Source organism: Portunus trituberculatus, chromosome 41 (assembly GCF_017591435.1).
Source record: "Portunus trituberculatus isolate SZX2019 chromosome 41, ASM1759143v1, whole genome shotgun sequence".
NCBI classification, from domain to species: domain Eukaryota; kingdom Metazoa; phylum Arthropoda; class Malacostraca; order Decapoda; family Portunidae; genus Portunus; species Portunus trituberculatus.
This window is the reverse complement of record NC_059295.1, coordinates 15080066-15098440: the sequence shown is the minus strand read 5'-3', so window position 1 is coordinate 15098440 and position 18375 is coordinate 15080066. Positions and strand designations below refer to the sequence as shown.

Sequence of the window (18375 nt, the reverse complement as noted above, 5' to 3'; positions counted from 1 at the left end):
ATTATTATCATTACTATTATTATTATTATCATCACCATCATTTTCTCTATTATATTTACGGGAGTCATCACATTCATTATTCCTGAGCACTGCATATTTGTGCTCGCGCGCTGGGCCAGCCACCACCAGGACGCAGGAGCGGTCGGCCGCGTGAACCAATAGCTGAATAGATTACTTTCTGGATAATTGCTGCTGGAATTGGGTGCACAGAGAACCTGGAATATGGATGTTGGACGCTCTGAAACTCTCGCTTTGCAACACCCTCTGTGCAACACTGAATATTCAACAACACTCGCAATACGGTGGAGGTTGTTAGTTAACGTGTGTGTGTGTGTGTGTGTGTGTGTGTGTGTGTGTGTGTGTGTGTGTGTGTGTGTGTGTGTGTTTCCGTGCCTGTGAGGGTGCATGCGTGCGTGCCTACGTGTGTGTGTGTGTGTGTGTGTGTGTGTGTGTGTGTGTGTGTGTGTGTGTGTGTGTGTGTGTGAGTGTGGTATGTGTGTGTGTTTGCTCATGCGAATTTTGGAAACCTGGCGGCAGACAATACCAGCGCCGTCTGTTCTTAATCTTGGGAAGAGAAAATAAAAATAATACTAAAAAAAAAGTAAGATCAACATGAAGAAATTGAAGAGAAGGAGAAAAACAAAAACAAATTATTTAGATCGAAACAGAAGAAGGAAATCTGTCATAAATATCATTGAATTTCATGCGGACTGAAGGCAAGAGAAGAAAACAACGACAATATTACTACTTTATATTCTTTATCTAGCAAGTATGAAGGTTCCTCAGGGCAGGGCTCCTTTGGTCGGCTTCTACAAATCCTTCAGAAACTCGATCCCCATGTCTTCCTTTTTAAAATGCTCTTGTATAGCACAAAAACACGAGCATTACGTTAAAAGCTTGGTGAATTCTCTCTCTCTCTCTCTCTCTCTCTCTCTCTCTCTCTCTCTCTCTCTCTCTCTCTCTCTCTCTCTCTCTCTCTCTCTCTCTCTCTCTCTCTCTCTCTCTCTCTCTCTCTCTCTCTCTCTCTCTCTCTCTCTCTCTCACACACACACACACACACACACACACACACACACACACACACACACACACACACACACACACACACACACACACACACACACACACACACACATCACGGAAAACATTGATCGAATAACACTCCTAAATAATTAAGCAAACTAACCTCCCAGGCCGTACTCCAGCGCGCTCTCCGATCCTCATTTGAATCACACTTGCATTAATAGCGGCGGTTGTTGATCCTCCTTGATAATCGCTTTAATTTGCCACGAGAGAACACACACACACACACACACACACACACACACACACACACACACACACACAGACACAGACACAGACACACACACACACACACACACACACACACACACACACACACACACCTTGTTTGTAGCGCAGCTTAAATGTAGACCGTAATGTGCCACGCGTCCGTTTCTCCCTCCCCATCGTCCCCCAACTTTGTAATAACGTGTGGATAAATCGCCTACTCTAAAGAACGAAAGTATTAGAATAAAGGTAATTTTTCCACAGTAAAACTCTGAGCCCATTTAGTCTAGTCTGCATAACAGCCATTAAATGGGAATTGGCTCGTAAAGGAACCCGTAAAAAGAGGAGAATGCGTCGTTTGTAACACGTTCAAAGCCTGGACAAACACAGCCACTTATTTTCCGGCCTATTGACGTAAGACGAGATGAGACACGTTCGCGGGGAAAGGGAGGAGGAGGAGGAGGAAGACGGAGGAACACCGGGAGACTTGTGATAGTGATGGTGGTGGTGGTGGTGGTGGTGGTTTAAGGGGCGACTGAGAAACACACGGTCACTTAAGCCCAAGTGTTCTATTAGTGAGTACCGTGTAGTGGGTATTGAACGCTTCTAAACACTCAGGGTGCTTGGATGCAGGAGCGCCACGGATGGATGCCGGCAAATGTGCGTGCTGTTTGTGTGTGTGTGTGTGTGTGTGTGTGTGTGTGTGTGTGTGTGTGTGTGTTGTTTGTTTGTACATATGCACAGAAATGCAAACCAATGGGGTAATTGAGATAGATAGATAGAGAGAGAGAGAGAGAGAGAGAGAGAGAGAGAGAGAGAGAGAGAGAGAGAGAGAGAGAGAGAGAGTATATGCTTTCTCCACACCTCTCAGTTTTGCTTCAGCCTGAGGCAATAATCGCACTCATTCACGGCATTTTCTTTTTGCACTTGCCACTGAGCTAGAGAATGTAGTTTCATAAAAGGAGGAGAAGAAAGAAGAGGAAGAGGAGGAGGAGGAGGAGGAGGAGGAGGAGGAGGAGGAGGAGGACGAGGAAGTGGAAGGTGAAGAGGAAGCAAAGGAATGGAAAAGGAAAGAAATATGAGAAAAAATATATATGAGAATGCGAATAAAATATGAGATGAGAAATAAGATAAGAAGGAAAATGGAGCCGAGAGAAGAGGGAAATAGCAGAGGAAACTGAGAGAAAAGGAAAATGAAGAGGAAAATGAAAATGGAGAGAAGGGACAAGAGGCGGAGTAGACCGGAGAGAGAGAGAGAGAGAGAGAGAGAGAGAGAGAGAGAGAGAGAGGAATGAAAAAGAAAGAAAGAGAAAAGAGCACTTGGCAATAGCAGGCGAATGCTCCACGAAAACAAGGAGAGAATGTGCGGATGAAAAATAGGATGAAAAAATATTTTGTGATTAAATTACTAGATCCAGGAGGCAGAAGGAGAGGGCGAGGAGACCAAAGAAGAGCAAGGAGAGGACCAGAAGTGTAAAGGAGGAGGAAGGAGGGAGATCCAAGTGAAAAAAAGAGGAAGGCAGTGTTAGAGAAGAGTTCAAATATTGAGATGTTGTGCTCCCAGGACTGCACTCTTGTTATTGCTCCCTCCGTGCACTGGCAACGACCTGCACGCCACCACCACCACCACCACCACCACCATCGCCCTTCAGTACAGACAAACCAACAAAACCAGCACTCACTCCCAACAACAACAATAGCAACTGCTGCCATTGCTACTGCTACAACATAATTATCCTCTCCATTATCATCATCACTGCGATTATAGTCTCCACAGCTGCGACTCTAATAAAAAAGACAACAGCAGCAGCAACAACACTAGTGTCACCACCACCATGACCAACAGCAACAACAACAACAACAACAACAACAACAACAACAACAGTAGCAGCAACAACATCCCCACCACTAGTATCACCACCACCATGAACAACAACAACAACAGCAGCAACATCAACAGCAAAAACAACAACAAAAACAGGAGCAGCAACAACAACGACAACAACAATAAAGGCGATGACGATAGCAGCAACAAAGATCAAGACAAACAACAACAACAACAACAACAACAACGAGGACAAGAACAGCAATCTCTTAGGCAATACATATCAGTAGAACCTATCACAGCCATCATCACCGCATCGATAACAATAATCACAGCAATGACACCATAACTGCCTCCATAAACCACAAATATTATCGTGATTACAAACACCGCCACACTGCCTACTACCACCACCACCACTACAACCACGAAGAGATATACCACGTCACCACATCCATATTACAATCCTCACCACCACCACCACCACTGCCCCCATGCACCTCGACCACCAACAACAACATGAACAGCAACAACAACACTAAGAAAGGATTGAATCAAGAAATATCAAAGCCAGCAATGGGAGCAGTAGCATTATCAACAGTCACAGGAATGCATCAACACTGCAGTGACACCAACGGAAATAACAAGAGTAATTATAATGATCGTAGCCACCCTCAGGTCCACCTCCGCCAATAACAATAGCAGCTGTAGAAACAACAAAATCAGCCCCAGCAACAGAGCAACAAATACAAGTACAACAACAACAAAATGACGACGACAACAGCAACAACAATAATAACTAACAGTAATGCACATTAATCGCCTGGTATACAAAACACTAAGCCTGAGCTCAACGTGGTATGCATTCCACTAACTTTGTCTTCCCGTGTAGTTATTCTCACAATACCAGAGTCTCGTTCCGCCTGAATTTCTCGCTCATTTTTTTTTTCTCTAATGATTCTGAATGATTTATGCGTCCGAGCAAGGGCGTCATGCATCTGCCAATTGTGTTCTCTCATACTACATTTAGATACGTTTCAAGGATTTCCAGTTGCATGATGAAATTGCATTGATAACAATATAGAAATAAAAGAAAAAAATTCAGATTGTCAATAAAGCCATGAATAAGACACACCCCCTTTGCTCTAACATAAGTGACACTAACGAATATTACGTGTGAGCGTGGGTGTCGGCGTGAGCGTGGGTGTTGGCGTGAGCGTGGGTCGGTGTGTGTGTGTGTGTGTGTGTGTGTGTGTGTGTGTGTGTGTGTGTGTGTGTGTGTGTGTGAGCGCATGCGTTGTAAGATTCTGATAAAAGCTGATCCATTTCTTGTCAACAATTGTAAAGTGGTTTCTATTTTTCTTTTCTGTCGTTCTTTTAAATACATGGAGCTTGGAAGGAGTGTGTGGAGTGTAGCAGCAAAGCGTTAAGGCGTGAGACAGTCTGCTAATATGGATCCCAGACAACACTTCACCCTACCCCGTCCCCCTTAGGCTTCCTCCTCCTTCCCCGATGACCCTCCCAGCACCCTGTCCTTCTCAAGTGGCCCATAACTTGTCCATTTTTCCTTCATTCTGTTGCTGGGCCTTCCTACACATCTACTCTCTCTCTCTCTCTCTCTCTCTCTCTCTCTCTCTCTCTCTCTCTCTCTCTCTCTCTCTCTCTCTCTCTCTCTCTCTCTCTCTCTCTCTCTCTCTCTCTCTCTCTCTCTCTCTCTCTCTCTCTCTCTCTCTCTCTCTCTCTCTCTCTCTCTCTCTCTCTCTCTCTCTCTCTCTCTCTCTCTCTCTCTCTCTCTCTCTCTCTCTCTCTCTCTCTCTCTCTCTCTCTCTTCCGATGACCTGCTTCGCATCTTATAACCCGACGCGACTAAGTTTGGGGAATCGTCTTTCTCGCAACTTAAGTCTTCGTTCCTCCTTCCTGCGTTGCCAAGTTTTGTCGTCATGGAGGTTCTAAAGCCGTGGATGTGGGTGTGTGTGTGTGTGTGTGTGTGTGTGTGTGTGTGTGTGTGTGTGTGTGTGTGTTGGAGGCGTCTTTACTATTTCTCTTGTTGCTCCTTTTGTTTCCGTTGCAAGCTGGAGATTTTTCCCACTTCGGTTCGAGGCCTTACCGCGTTAAGGTGGCGTGTCTTCCAAAGGACCAAACAATGAATGTAAGACTGTTTTGATGAACACAGCAGCTACTACACACACGCTCTCTCTTTGTTCAAGGCAAGGTGTAAGAAAAGAGGTGATTGCTGTAGTGGTGGGCAGCGGATGGTGGGAGGAGGAAGACGCTTTTCTGTCTGGCCACCGAGAGGACGCCGCTACCCACACTATTTGTTTCTTCTGCCTCGTGCAAAAAAAAAAAAAAAAAAAAAATAGAAATCTTTGCGCAACTTCACGGAACTTTGGATATCAATGTATTCTTTATTCAACAGCTGTTCCATGAGACTTTTTTTTTTTTTTTGCATGTGATAAATTGATTGATTTACTTGCTTACTTCAATCGTAAAGAAGAGCATGAGTGAGGTCTTAAATGCGTCTGATACCTCCGCTGTTAAAGCAGAGCATGTATATTATATCCTCTGAACACTTTTACCCTCAGTGAACTGCCCTGCAGCACTATTTTTATTTTCACCTGTATTTTTCTTATAAAGGACTTGTACCTTCATCTCCCACGTGCTGCATGCCGCTTTTTTACTCTCTCTAATGCCAAAGTTGAGGTTGTCGTTAATGGGAAACATGAGAAACACGCACGTTATTTAAAACTTTTTAGCAAGAGTGAAATTGATAACCGAGACTAAAAATACTATGGCATGTAGGAGGAATGCTACTGAGGACCATATTCTTCAACACCTTCAATACTCCACTACTTTAAGAAACCCTTAGTTGAAGCTGGAATGGTTAATACGAGTAACAGATTAAGAAGATTTCTACATTACTTACAGGAAAAACACTCTAAACAACGCGGCTGATAATGTATGTGACCTTTGAAAATGGTCGGGATGAGTGAGAGAGCAAAGCATTTCTGAATATAAGCCTTATATTCATACGAAAGAAAGCAATGAGACCATGACTGCTTAGATTCACAAGACCAGCGCTACCAGTGTTTGAGAAAGTATGACTCGTAAATCTTTTCCATGACAAATAAAAGTGACTGAGTGTGAACAGCTGTCACTCCACTCCACTAGTACACCAGGAGCGTGGGTTGGGAGGCAAATACCAGTAGCATAAATATTTGAGACATGGTGTGGAATGTTTTGTTGATATGATTTAGATATAGAAATAATTGAAATATATATATATATCTGACGTCACCACGCTGAAAAAAAAAAAAAAACTGCCACCATTATCAAATTTAAAAACAGAGAGGGAAAGTATAAACGCGAAAAATAATGCTGCCCATCCACATTTTTCCAGAGTATGGGATAAAACAGTGGAGTTATTTCTCGTGTGGATAAATGTAGTGGATAAACGTATGTATGGATGTATGTATGTATGTGTGTGTGTATGTATCTGTAGTAACGTCACTCACTCTCTGCTGCTTCTGTGTTTAGGCACTCGTGGTACACCTTCTCTTTTTATTTGGTGTGAACGCTATTTGTCAGTCCATTATCAGAGTAAATAGAGTGATATTTGTGAGTGTCACGCCACGAGTCCCGACGGCAGCAATCATTGTAGGTTTTTCTCTTTTATCCTTGACTTTACAGATGGTGCTCTCTCTCTCTCTCTCTCTCTCTCTCTCTCTCTCTCTCTCTCTCTCTCTCTCTCTCTCTCTCTCTCTCTCTCTCTCTCTCTCTCTCTCTCCTTTCTTTTTATTACTGAATAGTTGCTGCCATATATTGTGAGAGATTCAGTAGATCTTCTCATGGATCCTGTTGTTGTGAAAAAGAAATCAAAGTTAATCACTGGGAGTTAGAAATTAATTAAGGAAGAAGTGAAGAGGAGATGCGAGAGGAGGTAGCAAATTAACCAACTCAGACAACACGAATCAAATCTCTACCCAACACACACACACACACACACACACACACACACACACACACACACACACACACACACACACAGAGAGAGAGAGTTACATCCGGGCACACACTCATGGATGGAAGGACAGACGGGTGAGCAACGAACAGTAGTTGTGTGAATAGTCTTATTGCGAGCTAAGTAAGACCAAATTTACATCAGAAAGAATTGAGTAATTGCATATTCAGCCCAAGAGCCTCATCAATTATTCTCTCTCCAAGCTCCGCAAGATGAAAGGGACATAGCTATCGGAGGCTCGTCATTAGTGTCCCTTTGCTGCCACCTACGATTATCCTCTCCGTCATCCCTTCCTGCTGCTCTGTTCCCCACCTCCCCTGATCCCTTTTCCCCTGTTCCCTAGTTCCCTGTTTCCGTTTCCCCTTCCCATTTGCTTCTACCTGTGATCATTGCTACCCTTTATCCAAACACCACATTTCCAACAATTTCACTAATGGTGGTATATATTTATATATATATATATATATATATATATATATATATATATATATATATATATATATATATATATATATATATATATATATATATAGTTTGTCCTTCACTAATTGGTAAAGGCAAGTTTTTGATATTCTGTAGCAATTCAGTCTTATCAAAGCTGACGGACACGCCGGCCACAATTTTCATGTTTAGGGTGTCGACTTAATTGGTCCATGGTATCTAACTCCACTAATCTGTCCTCCATCATCCACGGCGTCCCAATGGCTTTTAATTTTAATGGGTATTATCAGACTGAGCCCAAACTATCACTCTCACTCATTCCGACCACTTAGTAATTTCTTGTCCACAAAATCATTCTTTTGGAAAAAAAAGAATGAGATGGATGATGTGTGTTCAAACTATAAAACTTGCTGATCAGTTTATATATTTTCTCAAGTGTGTGTCTTTTACTCTCAGAACCAGTTTCCTTCACTTGTTATTACTGTGGACATGAAACTCTTCTTCATAACCAGAGACTATTCAGTAGATCTGGTATATTAGTATATCAGGTGGCTTTCTTAAATGAATGTCTTTGCTCCCAACAACAATTAATCACAAAAATATTTACCTCACATTCTTTGTTGTGTTCGTGAAACTCTTTTGCATATAAATACATAGTAGATATAACATGTTGACAGGATGTGAAGTGATAAGCGGAGCAATCGCAGCATCCTCACGTCTCAGATTTAGTCAAACGTTCGCTCCCTCAGTTGGATTTATAGATTCCTTCCCTTTAGATAAATATATAAATAAAGTAAATGCAAGCTAAGAAAACCTGCGTGCCAATTTGGGATTTATCTATTTTTCATGTATGTGCAATTATTCATATACCTGTTTAATTCCTATTCCTGTTGGGAGACACAGAACTCTTCCCATTGTGTCCTGTAACAGCTTTGATGTGTTGGTAAGACAGGTAAAGGTGCAGCAGTGAAGTATAAGTAGTTAAACACTTGAGTACCATGACGCATTTCCATATTCATTCTTTCTACTATATGGTGAATTTATACATCTTCAGAAATTTATGCGAGGGATTAAAATTGTGAAGTCTGTGACCATTAATCTTCTAACCTCCACACACTCTTCCTAATGTAAATAAAATGATCTAATCGTACACAAATTGCAAAGGTAACAATGTGTCACCGTATTGAACGGGTTAAATGGCACAGTGTAGCATCCCAAGGTGTGGCTGCAGAAAATGATAAAAAGTGGAAGACTAGTAGTACTGTGCCTGATTTTTAATAATGGGTGGCGGAGGACAATAACAAGTTGATGGGAGGAATTGCTGGAGTGTGTGAGAAAGGTGGAGGCACAAGAATGGAATGATTAGGCCATGCGGAGAGGGAATATGTCAGGAATACACGGAGTTCTGCTGTACCCATATCCTTAATAAAAAAAGAGAGATGGGCACGTCATATATACATACATATACTCATACATGACTGTTCTGTCACTGTTTTTCAATATTTTACTCTGGCGGCCTGTGTGTTAGCCTTCAAATAAACTGTAAATCGCCATCATTATTGGCATTATTATTATTATTATTATTATTATTATTATTATTATTATTATTATTATTATTATTAAGTATATTATTATTATTATTATTATTATTATTATTATTATTATTATTATTATTATTATTATTGCACACATACATCTCTTCAAAATCCCTCCGTTTTTGTTAATCACCCGCAAGCTTTATTATCCAGGGTATCCGGAGCACTGAGATTAACGCTTTTTATTCAATTCTGTTTGATATTATATTTCGTTGCCTAACATTCCCTCACACGCTTCAACTTCTTTGCCTTGAAAAAGAGAGCGTACAGACTGCATCCACGCGGACAGAACTTGCATTTCTTAATCGCCTTAACGATAAATGGAGAAAAATAAAAGAGTGTAGATTTCATAGCATAAATGTCTGACTCTCCAGAAGGCCTTAAAAAGTCAATTACAATAAAAGATAATATTAAAAGAAGTAAAAAAACATTAGGTTTCCTCGTTTATAGGTAAGTGTGGGACGTTAATGTGGTAATGCTGTGTGTTGCAATGCCAGTATCATGTGACATCATTAATCGGTAGTCCAATAACCTGCCATAACATGAGAACCCTTACTTATTCTATCTATTTTGTTATTATTGTCCAACAGATCCTTTTCTTACGTGGTGACCAATCCATGACTGCAAATATCAGATTCTGGATTATTCCATTAATTCATGCTACAATATCCTACAATCATGCAACCATTGATCACACTACAACCAGCAAATTACATTCTCCTTGCTAGTGTAATCATTTACGCCATAAAGTAGGCAAGGAATTATATCTATTGAATTCGAAAACTTAACTAAATTTATACCATAAAATACGAATTATTGAAATATTTAAGACAACAAAAGGTGGAGCAAATGCATTTATTTATGTATTGCTTTGTTTATTTATTCATTTATCAATTAATTTATTTTCTATTTGTTTATTCATCTATTTTTTATTCATTCACTCAAAGTAATAAAATAAATGTCAGTATATAATTTCGAAGAAAGCATTATATCAATTTCATTTTCATATGTGGAATAGTTGAAATTTATTGAATTTCTAATAGTATGTCTCGAAACGTAGTGTGTGATTTCGCGCAACATGATATAAACTATTTTTTGCTTTCGTTTATATATTCTCATCCTTTATTGTTTCGTCTTAATATCTCACTGCCTTCTTCATGTATACATTTCTGGCTGCTCTCAGGTTTTCACCACATTATTTTATTGTTCTAAAAGCAAACTCGTAAAGTTCACTAATTAGCAAATTTCATTATGAAGTAACTCTCCTGCACAACAATTTTTTTCGTTTGTATTTTGAAGTCGAGGACATGCAGCTATGTTGTGAGCTGGATATTTTGCTGGTTTCGGAAATCTAGCGAGCGGAAATCTTGCTCGCTATTGAAATATCTTACATAGACCACCTCACAAACTTACACTTCTAAGAGATGACAGTTTTGATTTGGGCTATAATGTTTATCAACAAAACATATCATAGTTTGCTCTATCGACATTCTTATCGGCGACACATGTTGGTTATGTACATTATGTCCTGACATTTTCAACATCCTTATTAGTCTGTCTCTCAGCTCTCAAAGGAACACACGTCAGCTGAATCAAATATTACCTCAACCCAAAGAAAACATCACGGCTCCAAATCCAAGTTACTTCCACAAGGTGAACGCTCAATACCTCCTCTCCGCTGCTCCTTTTTAAAATTCGTCACGCACTCTCGAGGGGGGGTACATCCGCTCTTCATTCCACCAACACTACAATATTATGTTTGGCCATAAAAGTTGCATCGTAAAGCGCTCCCAAGAAATCAATAGAAACCCTTAGACATCTCATCCCCTCGTACGGACAAAGGACACGTCTGCTAATCCTCAAAGACATTCCGAATCTTTCTATAAACCTTAAGTCTTACACTATAATTTTCTCCTCCATGCTTGTGGCCGTCTGATTGCAACAGGGACACTCCAGAACCGCCAACACAGCCGACATTTTTGGTCTTCAATAGTGACACAAAAAAAGCATCACTAGTACCAGTACGTTTGTTTTCTCGTCAGTATTGAAATTTGTACTAAATCTTTTGATAAATATAACGTCTTTTCTATCAGTCTTTGTGACATAAAATCTAGCATTACCAGTATAATTTTGCTGCCTCCAATGATGAAATCTGTATCATTGAGTCTTCAGTGAAAACAACATTAAGATTTTTATCACTCTTACATAGTGCCATAAAACGCAACATTACCAGACGGAGGGCTTGTCTAAGTTTGTTTCTCTCTCTCTCTCTCTCTCTCTCTCTCTCTCTCTCTCTCTCTCTCTCTCTCCAGTAATAAAAATGGTATACATAACTTTGAAGTGAAAAATAACATTACCATAAGGAGCTTTACCACACTCAAAGCACTCTCTCACCCCTCCCCCCCCCTTTTTTTTCTAGCTAAGACTTGGTACGTTTGGCTTCCAGTGCTCTTTCTTTTATTTCTTTTTCGTCACCTCCATCTCGTGACCAGTACAGAAAAACACCACCAATATACGTGAGTGATTTCTTCTTATCAAAAAAACCGTGTGTGTGTGTGTGTGTGTGTGTGTGTGTGTGTGTGTGTGTGTGTGTGTGTGTGTGTGTGTGTGTGTGTGTGTGTGGCAGTGATAATAACAGAGAGGATAATAACAGAGAGGATCGATGGAAAAGGGACACCATAGCAAGGGTTGAGATGTTTATGTGCTGGCTTCCCTTTCACATCGATCAGCACCAGCAGTCGTGTCATGACTACGCCGCAGTAATAATGTAATAATAAATAGTTGCTGTTGTAGTAGTTGTCGAAGCTTTGGTAGTAGATATGTTGTTGTTATTTTCATTGCTATTTTTTTACTCTTATAATCATTATCATTGTTATCTTATGATTATTATTATTATTATTATTATTATTATTATTATTATTATTATTATTATTATTATTATTATCATTATTAGTGTTATTATTATTGTCGTTGTTGTTGCTCTTGTTGTTTTTATTGTTGCTGCTGTTTTATCCTTATTATTAATGTTGTCAATTCGATTAGTAGTAGTAGTAGTAGTAGTAGTAGTAGTAGTAATAGTAATTGCATCACTCCTACTACTACCAGTACTATTACTACTACTACTACTACTAATAATAATAATAATAATAATAATAATAATAATAATAATAATAATAACAATGATAATGATAATTATGATTATAATAAAAAAATTATGATAATAATGAAAACAACAATAATGATAACAATAATAATAATAATGATTGTAATAATAACTAGTAGTAGTAGTAGTAGTAGTAGTAGTAGTAGTAGTAGTAGTAATAATAATAATGATAATAATAATAATAATAATAATAGTAATAATGATAATCAATATTAATAATAATTGTAATAAGGCAATCATAATGATTATGATGACGAGAATAATGGTAATAATAAATATAATAATAATAACTAATAATAATAATAATGTTAATAATAATAATAACTAACACTCAATAACTACAAAAAAATTATAATAATGATTATTACAGTTATGATAAAAAATAATAATAATAATAATTGTTAATATAATTTTCTTTTTCTTCTTCTTTTTCTTCTTCTTCTTATTATTATTATTATTATTATTATTATTATTATTCTTATTCTTATTCTTATTCTTATTCTTATTTTTATTATTATCATTATTATTATTATTATCATTATTATTATTATCATCATCATTATTATCATTATCAGAATTATTATTGTCACAATCATTATTATCATCAGTACTATTATTGTTGTTTTTGCCATTATTGCAATCATTACCATCATTAGTGTTATGATTACTGAACGTCTCTCCAAGTAACAATACGGTCAAAATTTACTATTGTTAACAACTAGTACAGGTGGAATTACTCAATCATCCGTGTGTGTGTGTGTGTGTGTGTGTGTGTGTGTGTGTGTGTGTGTCAGTGTCCGGGTGAAGACGGTAGGTAGCGGCTTGGTGCGTGGGTGAAGGCTGGACTGCGGGGCTGAGCGTTGGCAGGCGTTGGATGATGGACAAGGGTACACATCCGCAAGTTGATGTCGATATTCTCACTTCAATATTCTAGCGGTATGTTTTATTGTACTTTATACTCCTCTCTCTCTCTCTCTCTCTCTCTCTCTCTCTCTCTCTCTCTCTCTCTCTCTCTCTCTCTCTCTCTCTCTTATCGGATACATTAGGTGTTTTGCGCAATTATGTTTAAAACTACGATGGACTGTCTTTTGCGTGACTGATGTGACAAGGATGTGCACGTACACAAAGCACTCGCCACAATGTTACTTAACGCAACACTGTGTAAGACTGGCATGTCCCGCTTTACAGGTCATGCTTTTAGCCGACAACTCCTGAGTAAGTTTCATTCACCCACACCCGGCCGACCTGGTTCTCTTCTAGCTGGTGAACAAATCTCGGGTGTAATCTTGCCGCATTTTACTTCCTCCACCTACAAAACGTGGGGATCACAAAAGTGGAAAATCTTTTATTCTTAACATTTGAGAGACATGGTTCACTTACATTTCACATATATATTTGGATGGCCTATATTTATGATGTAGAACGTTTTTTTTTTTGTTTTTTTTTTTGTTTCACGTTCTAAAGCTGTTTTTTTTTTTATATGAAAGAAATATTAGTAGAAAGAAATACTTACTTGACTCCAGTCCTTTCTTTGGCTGTAAGACTTTGGTGGTGGCCGGCCGGCTCACCAAAAGTAGCGTAAGGACGAGACCCCACACCTGCCCGCACCTGGGGCTGCACCTCGCGCCTGTCATGACGCGTTGCACTCCTGTCCTCTGCCGTCCGCCCGTCTCACCTGATCCTCAGTGACAGGTGAGCTGAAGGGTCTGTATACTTTTGGAACCCAAGTATCGTACAATATCACCCAGCATTGTGCCGACACTTCATGACCGTGCTCGTTGACTCACAGCCGCCACTCTGACTAAACAGTGTCGCTGAGAGGCTCCAGCACTCACAACTCACCACACCTTCAGGCCAAAACAACGCACAATCACATCACCATTTCGTTAACTTCCGCACAGACCGAATAGTTATTATTTTCGAAATAAATGTATAACCACTAAGAATAGTGTTCCCGCTGCCTTGCAGATGAATGATCTATCAAAGGTAACGGGGCACTGGCTCACTCCAGTCTTGAAGATGAGTACAGAACTGGGTGGCACTGGAGAGCGCGTGTGGCTCCTCGCTCATTGCCGCATCAACTGAGAGCCAGTGAGGCCGGATACCTCGCCCCGCGCAGGGGACGACCTACTCGTTCTCGTATTGGTTGATGGAGCAGAGGTCATGAGGCCGGCTCCTCTTTGTATCTAATTTGTTGTTAAAGGCAAGATGATGGAGGGGAAGGCAAAGGGAAGGGAAGGACGGGTTAGAGGAGGAGGAGGAGGAGGAAAGCAGTTTGCAGGACGGAGGTTGTGTTTGTAGGGATGACAGAGGGTCGTACTGGACGTTGGGCAGAGGGTGGCTACTGAAATGGCAGGACCTCTATGAGCACAGTGTGTCATCTTAAGAATTCCTCGCCTCACTCGCCTGGGGCACCGTTGTGGAGCGCCGTGTACCTCGCTCTAATTAAGCTGCGCATAGATTAATTCGCAGGCAATCTTTGCGTGCACTGTAAAATAAAAAACGTTAATATTTTGGCGGAATTTTTTTACCATATTTTTAGCTTCTATTTCTGTACTGTTAATCCACATATACTAGTAGGAGTAAAAATCCCTTCATTTCATATTTAGATTTAGTATTTCCAGCTGAATCGGAAAGCAAATAAGAGAGGTGCCAACATTTCATCCATCCCTCAAGTGATCTTAACGGCTCGTGGAGACGATGCTAGAAACAGAAGAAAAGTTGGCAGTCCTGTTTCCTTTTCCTGGCAAAATGTGTGAGAGTATTTTTCACCCGTCTATTGAAACTTTACACTTTTCTTAAACCTCATTTTCTTTTATTTCCATCCTCTCCTTTCTTTTGTCTCCTCCATCCTTCCTTTTAGAATTTATGCCCCGGACTCACCTTCCTTTCTCTGCTGGGCCATGCAAAGAACGCTTTTTATTTCCGGGCGTGTTTTCAGCCCAGTATTTTGTCACTTCCGTCGATATTATGGCTGAAAGATTTTGAGTAGACAGCTGATCTAAGTGTATTATCAACCCCTCGCTTATCTTTCCCCACGTGCGCTGTACGAGGCGAAATTGTAGTGTTTACCCGTCCTCCGAAGTTCTTATTGCCTCAATAAGCTATTGTGTAGTGACGTAAAGGGGCGCAAATAACAACAGAAAGGAGGGAGATTCTTTTTTTACGACATTAATATATCTACTTCTGTTGTCAGTGGTTTGGTGTCAGAGCTTTGGGTGAGCCATTCATCCTCGCATTTGCGCCGTTCAGAGCAGTGATTACTCTCTGAAGAGACACATACAGCACTCGATTTCCGGAAAGTTTTTTTTTTATTATCATTGTTTTTTATAGGAGAGAAGAGACAAACAAAAAGCCTGAAATAGTCTCACGGAAAACTGTGGCTATGCACTGTGCAAAATAAATCTGCTCGTCACGCTCCGCTCCAGGTGACAGCTACGTAAATGTTGAAGTAGAAGTGTTCTTTCTGCGCAGCGGCGACGACAGCAAGCACAAGGAGGCTCAGTGCTACTCCAACTGGCGAATACAAACTCTGACGGATCCTCGTTGCTCTCACTTCGTCAGATCTTTACCTGCTATTTTCCCCGAGAATCTCTCTACCTTTAAAAGACGGCCTTTTCTGATCTCTTTCCTGGTCGAGCTCCAGAGTGACTCAAAAGATGTCAAGTTTATCGTGCTTCTTATCATCGGGTATTCGGACGCAACTGAAAGACATGGCTGGACGGGAGAGGCGACATAGAAGCATCAGTGTAAAAACAAAAAGATGGATTAATTTGAGGAGAACCGAATCCCACACACAGTTTACCCCAGGGATCTATGATGCCTCTCCCGGCCAGCGCACCTGTTTCTGGGTCTCCGTTTCCTTTGGCTGGGAATATTCGTGTCTCGATGCACCTGCTAGACGCCTGAGCACCGGAAAGAAGGGACTCTCTGGGAGGCGCGGTGGTAATGCTCCCAGGCGCTGATCACCTCACACTAAACTCACAGGGGTGTCTAGGGAGGAACCGAGCCACTGTTAGGCAGCGGACGTTGCACGGCGAGGCAAAGGCACCAGGTTGTATCTCTTGGGGTGTGTGTGTGTGTGTGTGTGTGTGTGTGTGTGTGTGTGTGTGTGTGTGTGTGTGTGTGTGTGTGTGTGTGTACGTGAGAGAGAGAGAGAGAGAGAGAGAGAGAGAGAGAGAGAGAGAGAGAGAGAGAGAGAGCCAAAGAACCATATATAATTTGGTTCACTTAAGACTGTCTGCCCAAAAAATAGTTAGAGATTCCAGATTTTATTGAATATTTCCGCCTTACTGATACAAGTGGAGGGAAAGTTAGAGTATGTTAATTTTGTTGCAGTGCAGGAATCTTGGGCGCAATTTAAATATTCGTAACAATGTTGAATTAAAAAAAAAAATATTAATTCTCGAGCAGAAATTTTCCCTCGAGTAAAAAGTTATGTTCTCATTTCCATATCTATACATTCCCTGATTGTGTTGAAATTGTTGTTGATTTGTTTCGGAGGCTTCGCTCATTTTTTGTTTGTATTTGGAACGACTCATTTATTTGGAACAGCTCGAAACAGCAACATTTTCCAACAATTTATATGATGTTTATTACACATATGCTGTACATTTATGACTGCTTACATACATAAATAAATACATGCATACATACTTTACGTAAATGTATACATGCATGTGTGCAATTATACACGCTTGCATACATATAGATATGCATGGTTACGTACGTACACACGCGTCTATGTAATATTAATATACAAAAATAAGAAAAAACAACAGCAGCAGCAACAAAACAACACAAACAACGGCAACACCAAAAGCTATAACACCATAACACAACAACAACAACAACAACAACAACTACTACTTCTACTACTACTACTACTACTTTTACTACTACTATTACTACTACTACTACTTCGACGACGACGTATATCTACAACGAATACAGATATTTCTCAAACATCACAAAGTCACACATCACTTTGCTATATTTACATACATATATGATACATACATCGATATCTACGTATATGATATTGATAGTTAAAGAAAACTATAGATAAAGAAAAATTAATGACACTAATGATAATAACAATAAAAATGATAATAATAATAATAATAATGATAATAATGATAATGATAATAATGATAATGATAATAATGAAAACAAGGAGATGAAGGGGAGAAGGAAAAGGAACAAGAACAACAATAAAAACAACAAAAATATCAGTAACAAAAACTTCAACAGCAACAACAGCTACTACTACTACTACTACTACTACTACTACTACTACTACTGCTGCTGCCACTACTGCTGCTACCACTGCTGCTGCCACCACCACTGCCACCACCACTGCTGCCACCACCACCACCGCCACCACCACTACCACCACCACCACCACCACCACCACCACCACCACCACCACCACCACCACCACCACCACCACCACCACCACCACCACCACCGCCACCACCACCACCACCACCACCACCACCGCCACCACCACCACCACCACCACCACCACCACCACCACCACCACCACCACCACTGCGCCGCTGCCACCACCACCACCACCACCACCACCACCACCACCACCACCACCACCACCACCACCACCACCACCACCACCACCACCACCACCACCACCACCACCACCACCACCACCACCACCGCCACCACCGCCACCACCACCACCACCACCACCACCACCACCACCACCACCACCACCACCACCACCACCACCACCAGCAGCAGCAGCATCACCACCACCACCACCACCACCACCACCACCACCACCACCACTGGTTTCTCATACACGCACCGTCACACATCAGCTCCCTGCAGCGGCAAGGCAGCCGGTGACCAGGAGGAGAAAGGCTCGGAAACTCCGACAGTGGTTCTGGCCCGCGGACGTCCAGTTAATTACATGGATCTGTGGCGGGAATGTATACAGCTGCTTCTAAATTGCTGCCAAAAAAGCGTATCACAATAATCGTGCGTCCCGCGTTCACGATTATTACACGGACCTTCAATTTAA

General features: G+C 40.7%; 1 protein-coding gene across 1 annotated transcript in view; it reads right to left on the bottom strand.

Moving 5' to 3' along the window:
- LOC123516674 (nephrin-like) overlaps window positions 1–14402 on the bottom strand; it is a 157852-nt gene extending 143450 nt beyond the window's left edge. The window contains exons 1-2 of the mRNA XM_045276276.1: window positions 14339–14402; window positions 13846–14002 (exon numbers count right to left, since the gene is read on the bottom strand). Coding sequence (XP_045132211.1) covers window positions 13846–14002; window positions 14339–14402 — 221 coding nt within the window. The remainder of the gene's footprint in view (window positions 1–13845; window positions 14003–14338) is intronic.
- Between the last annotated feature and the right edge of the window lie 3973 nt (window positions 14403–18375).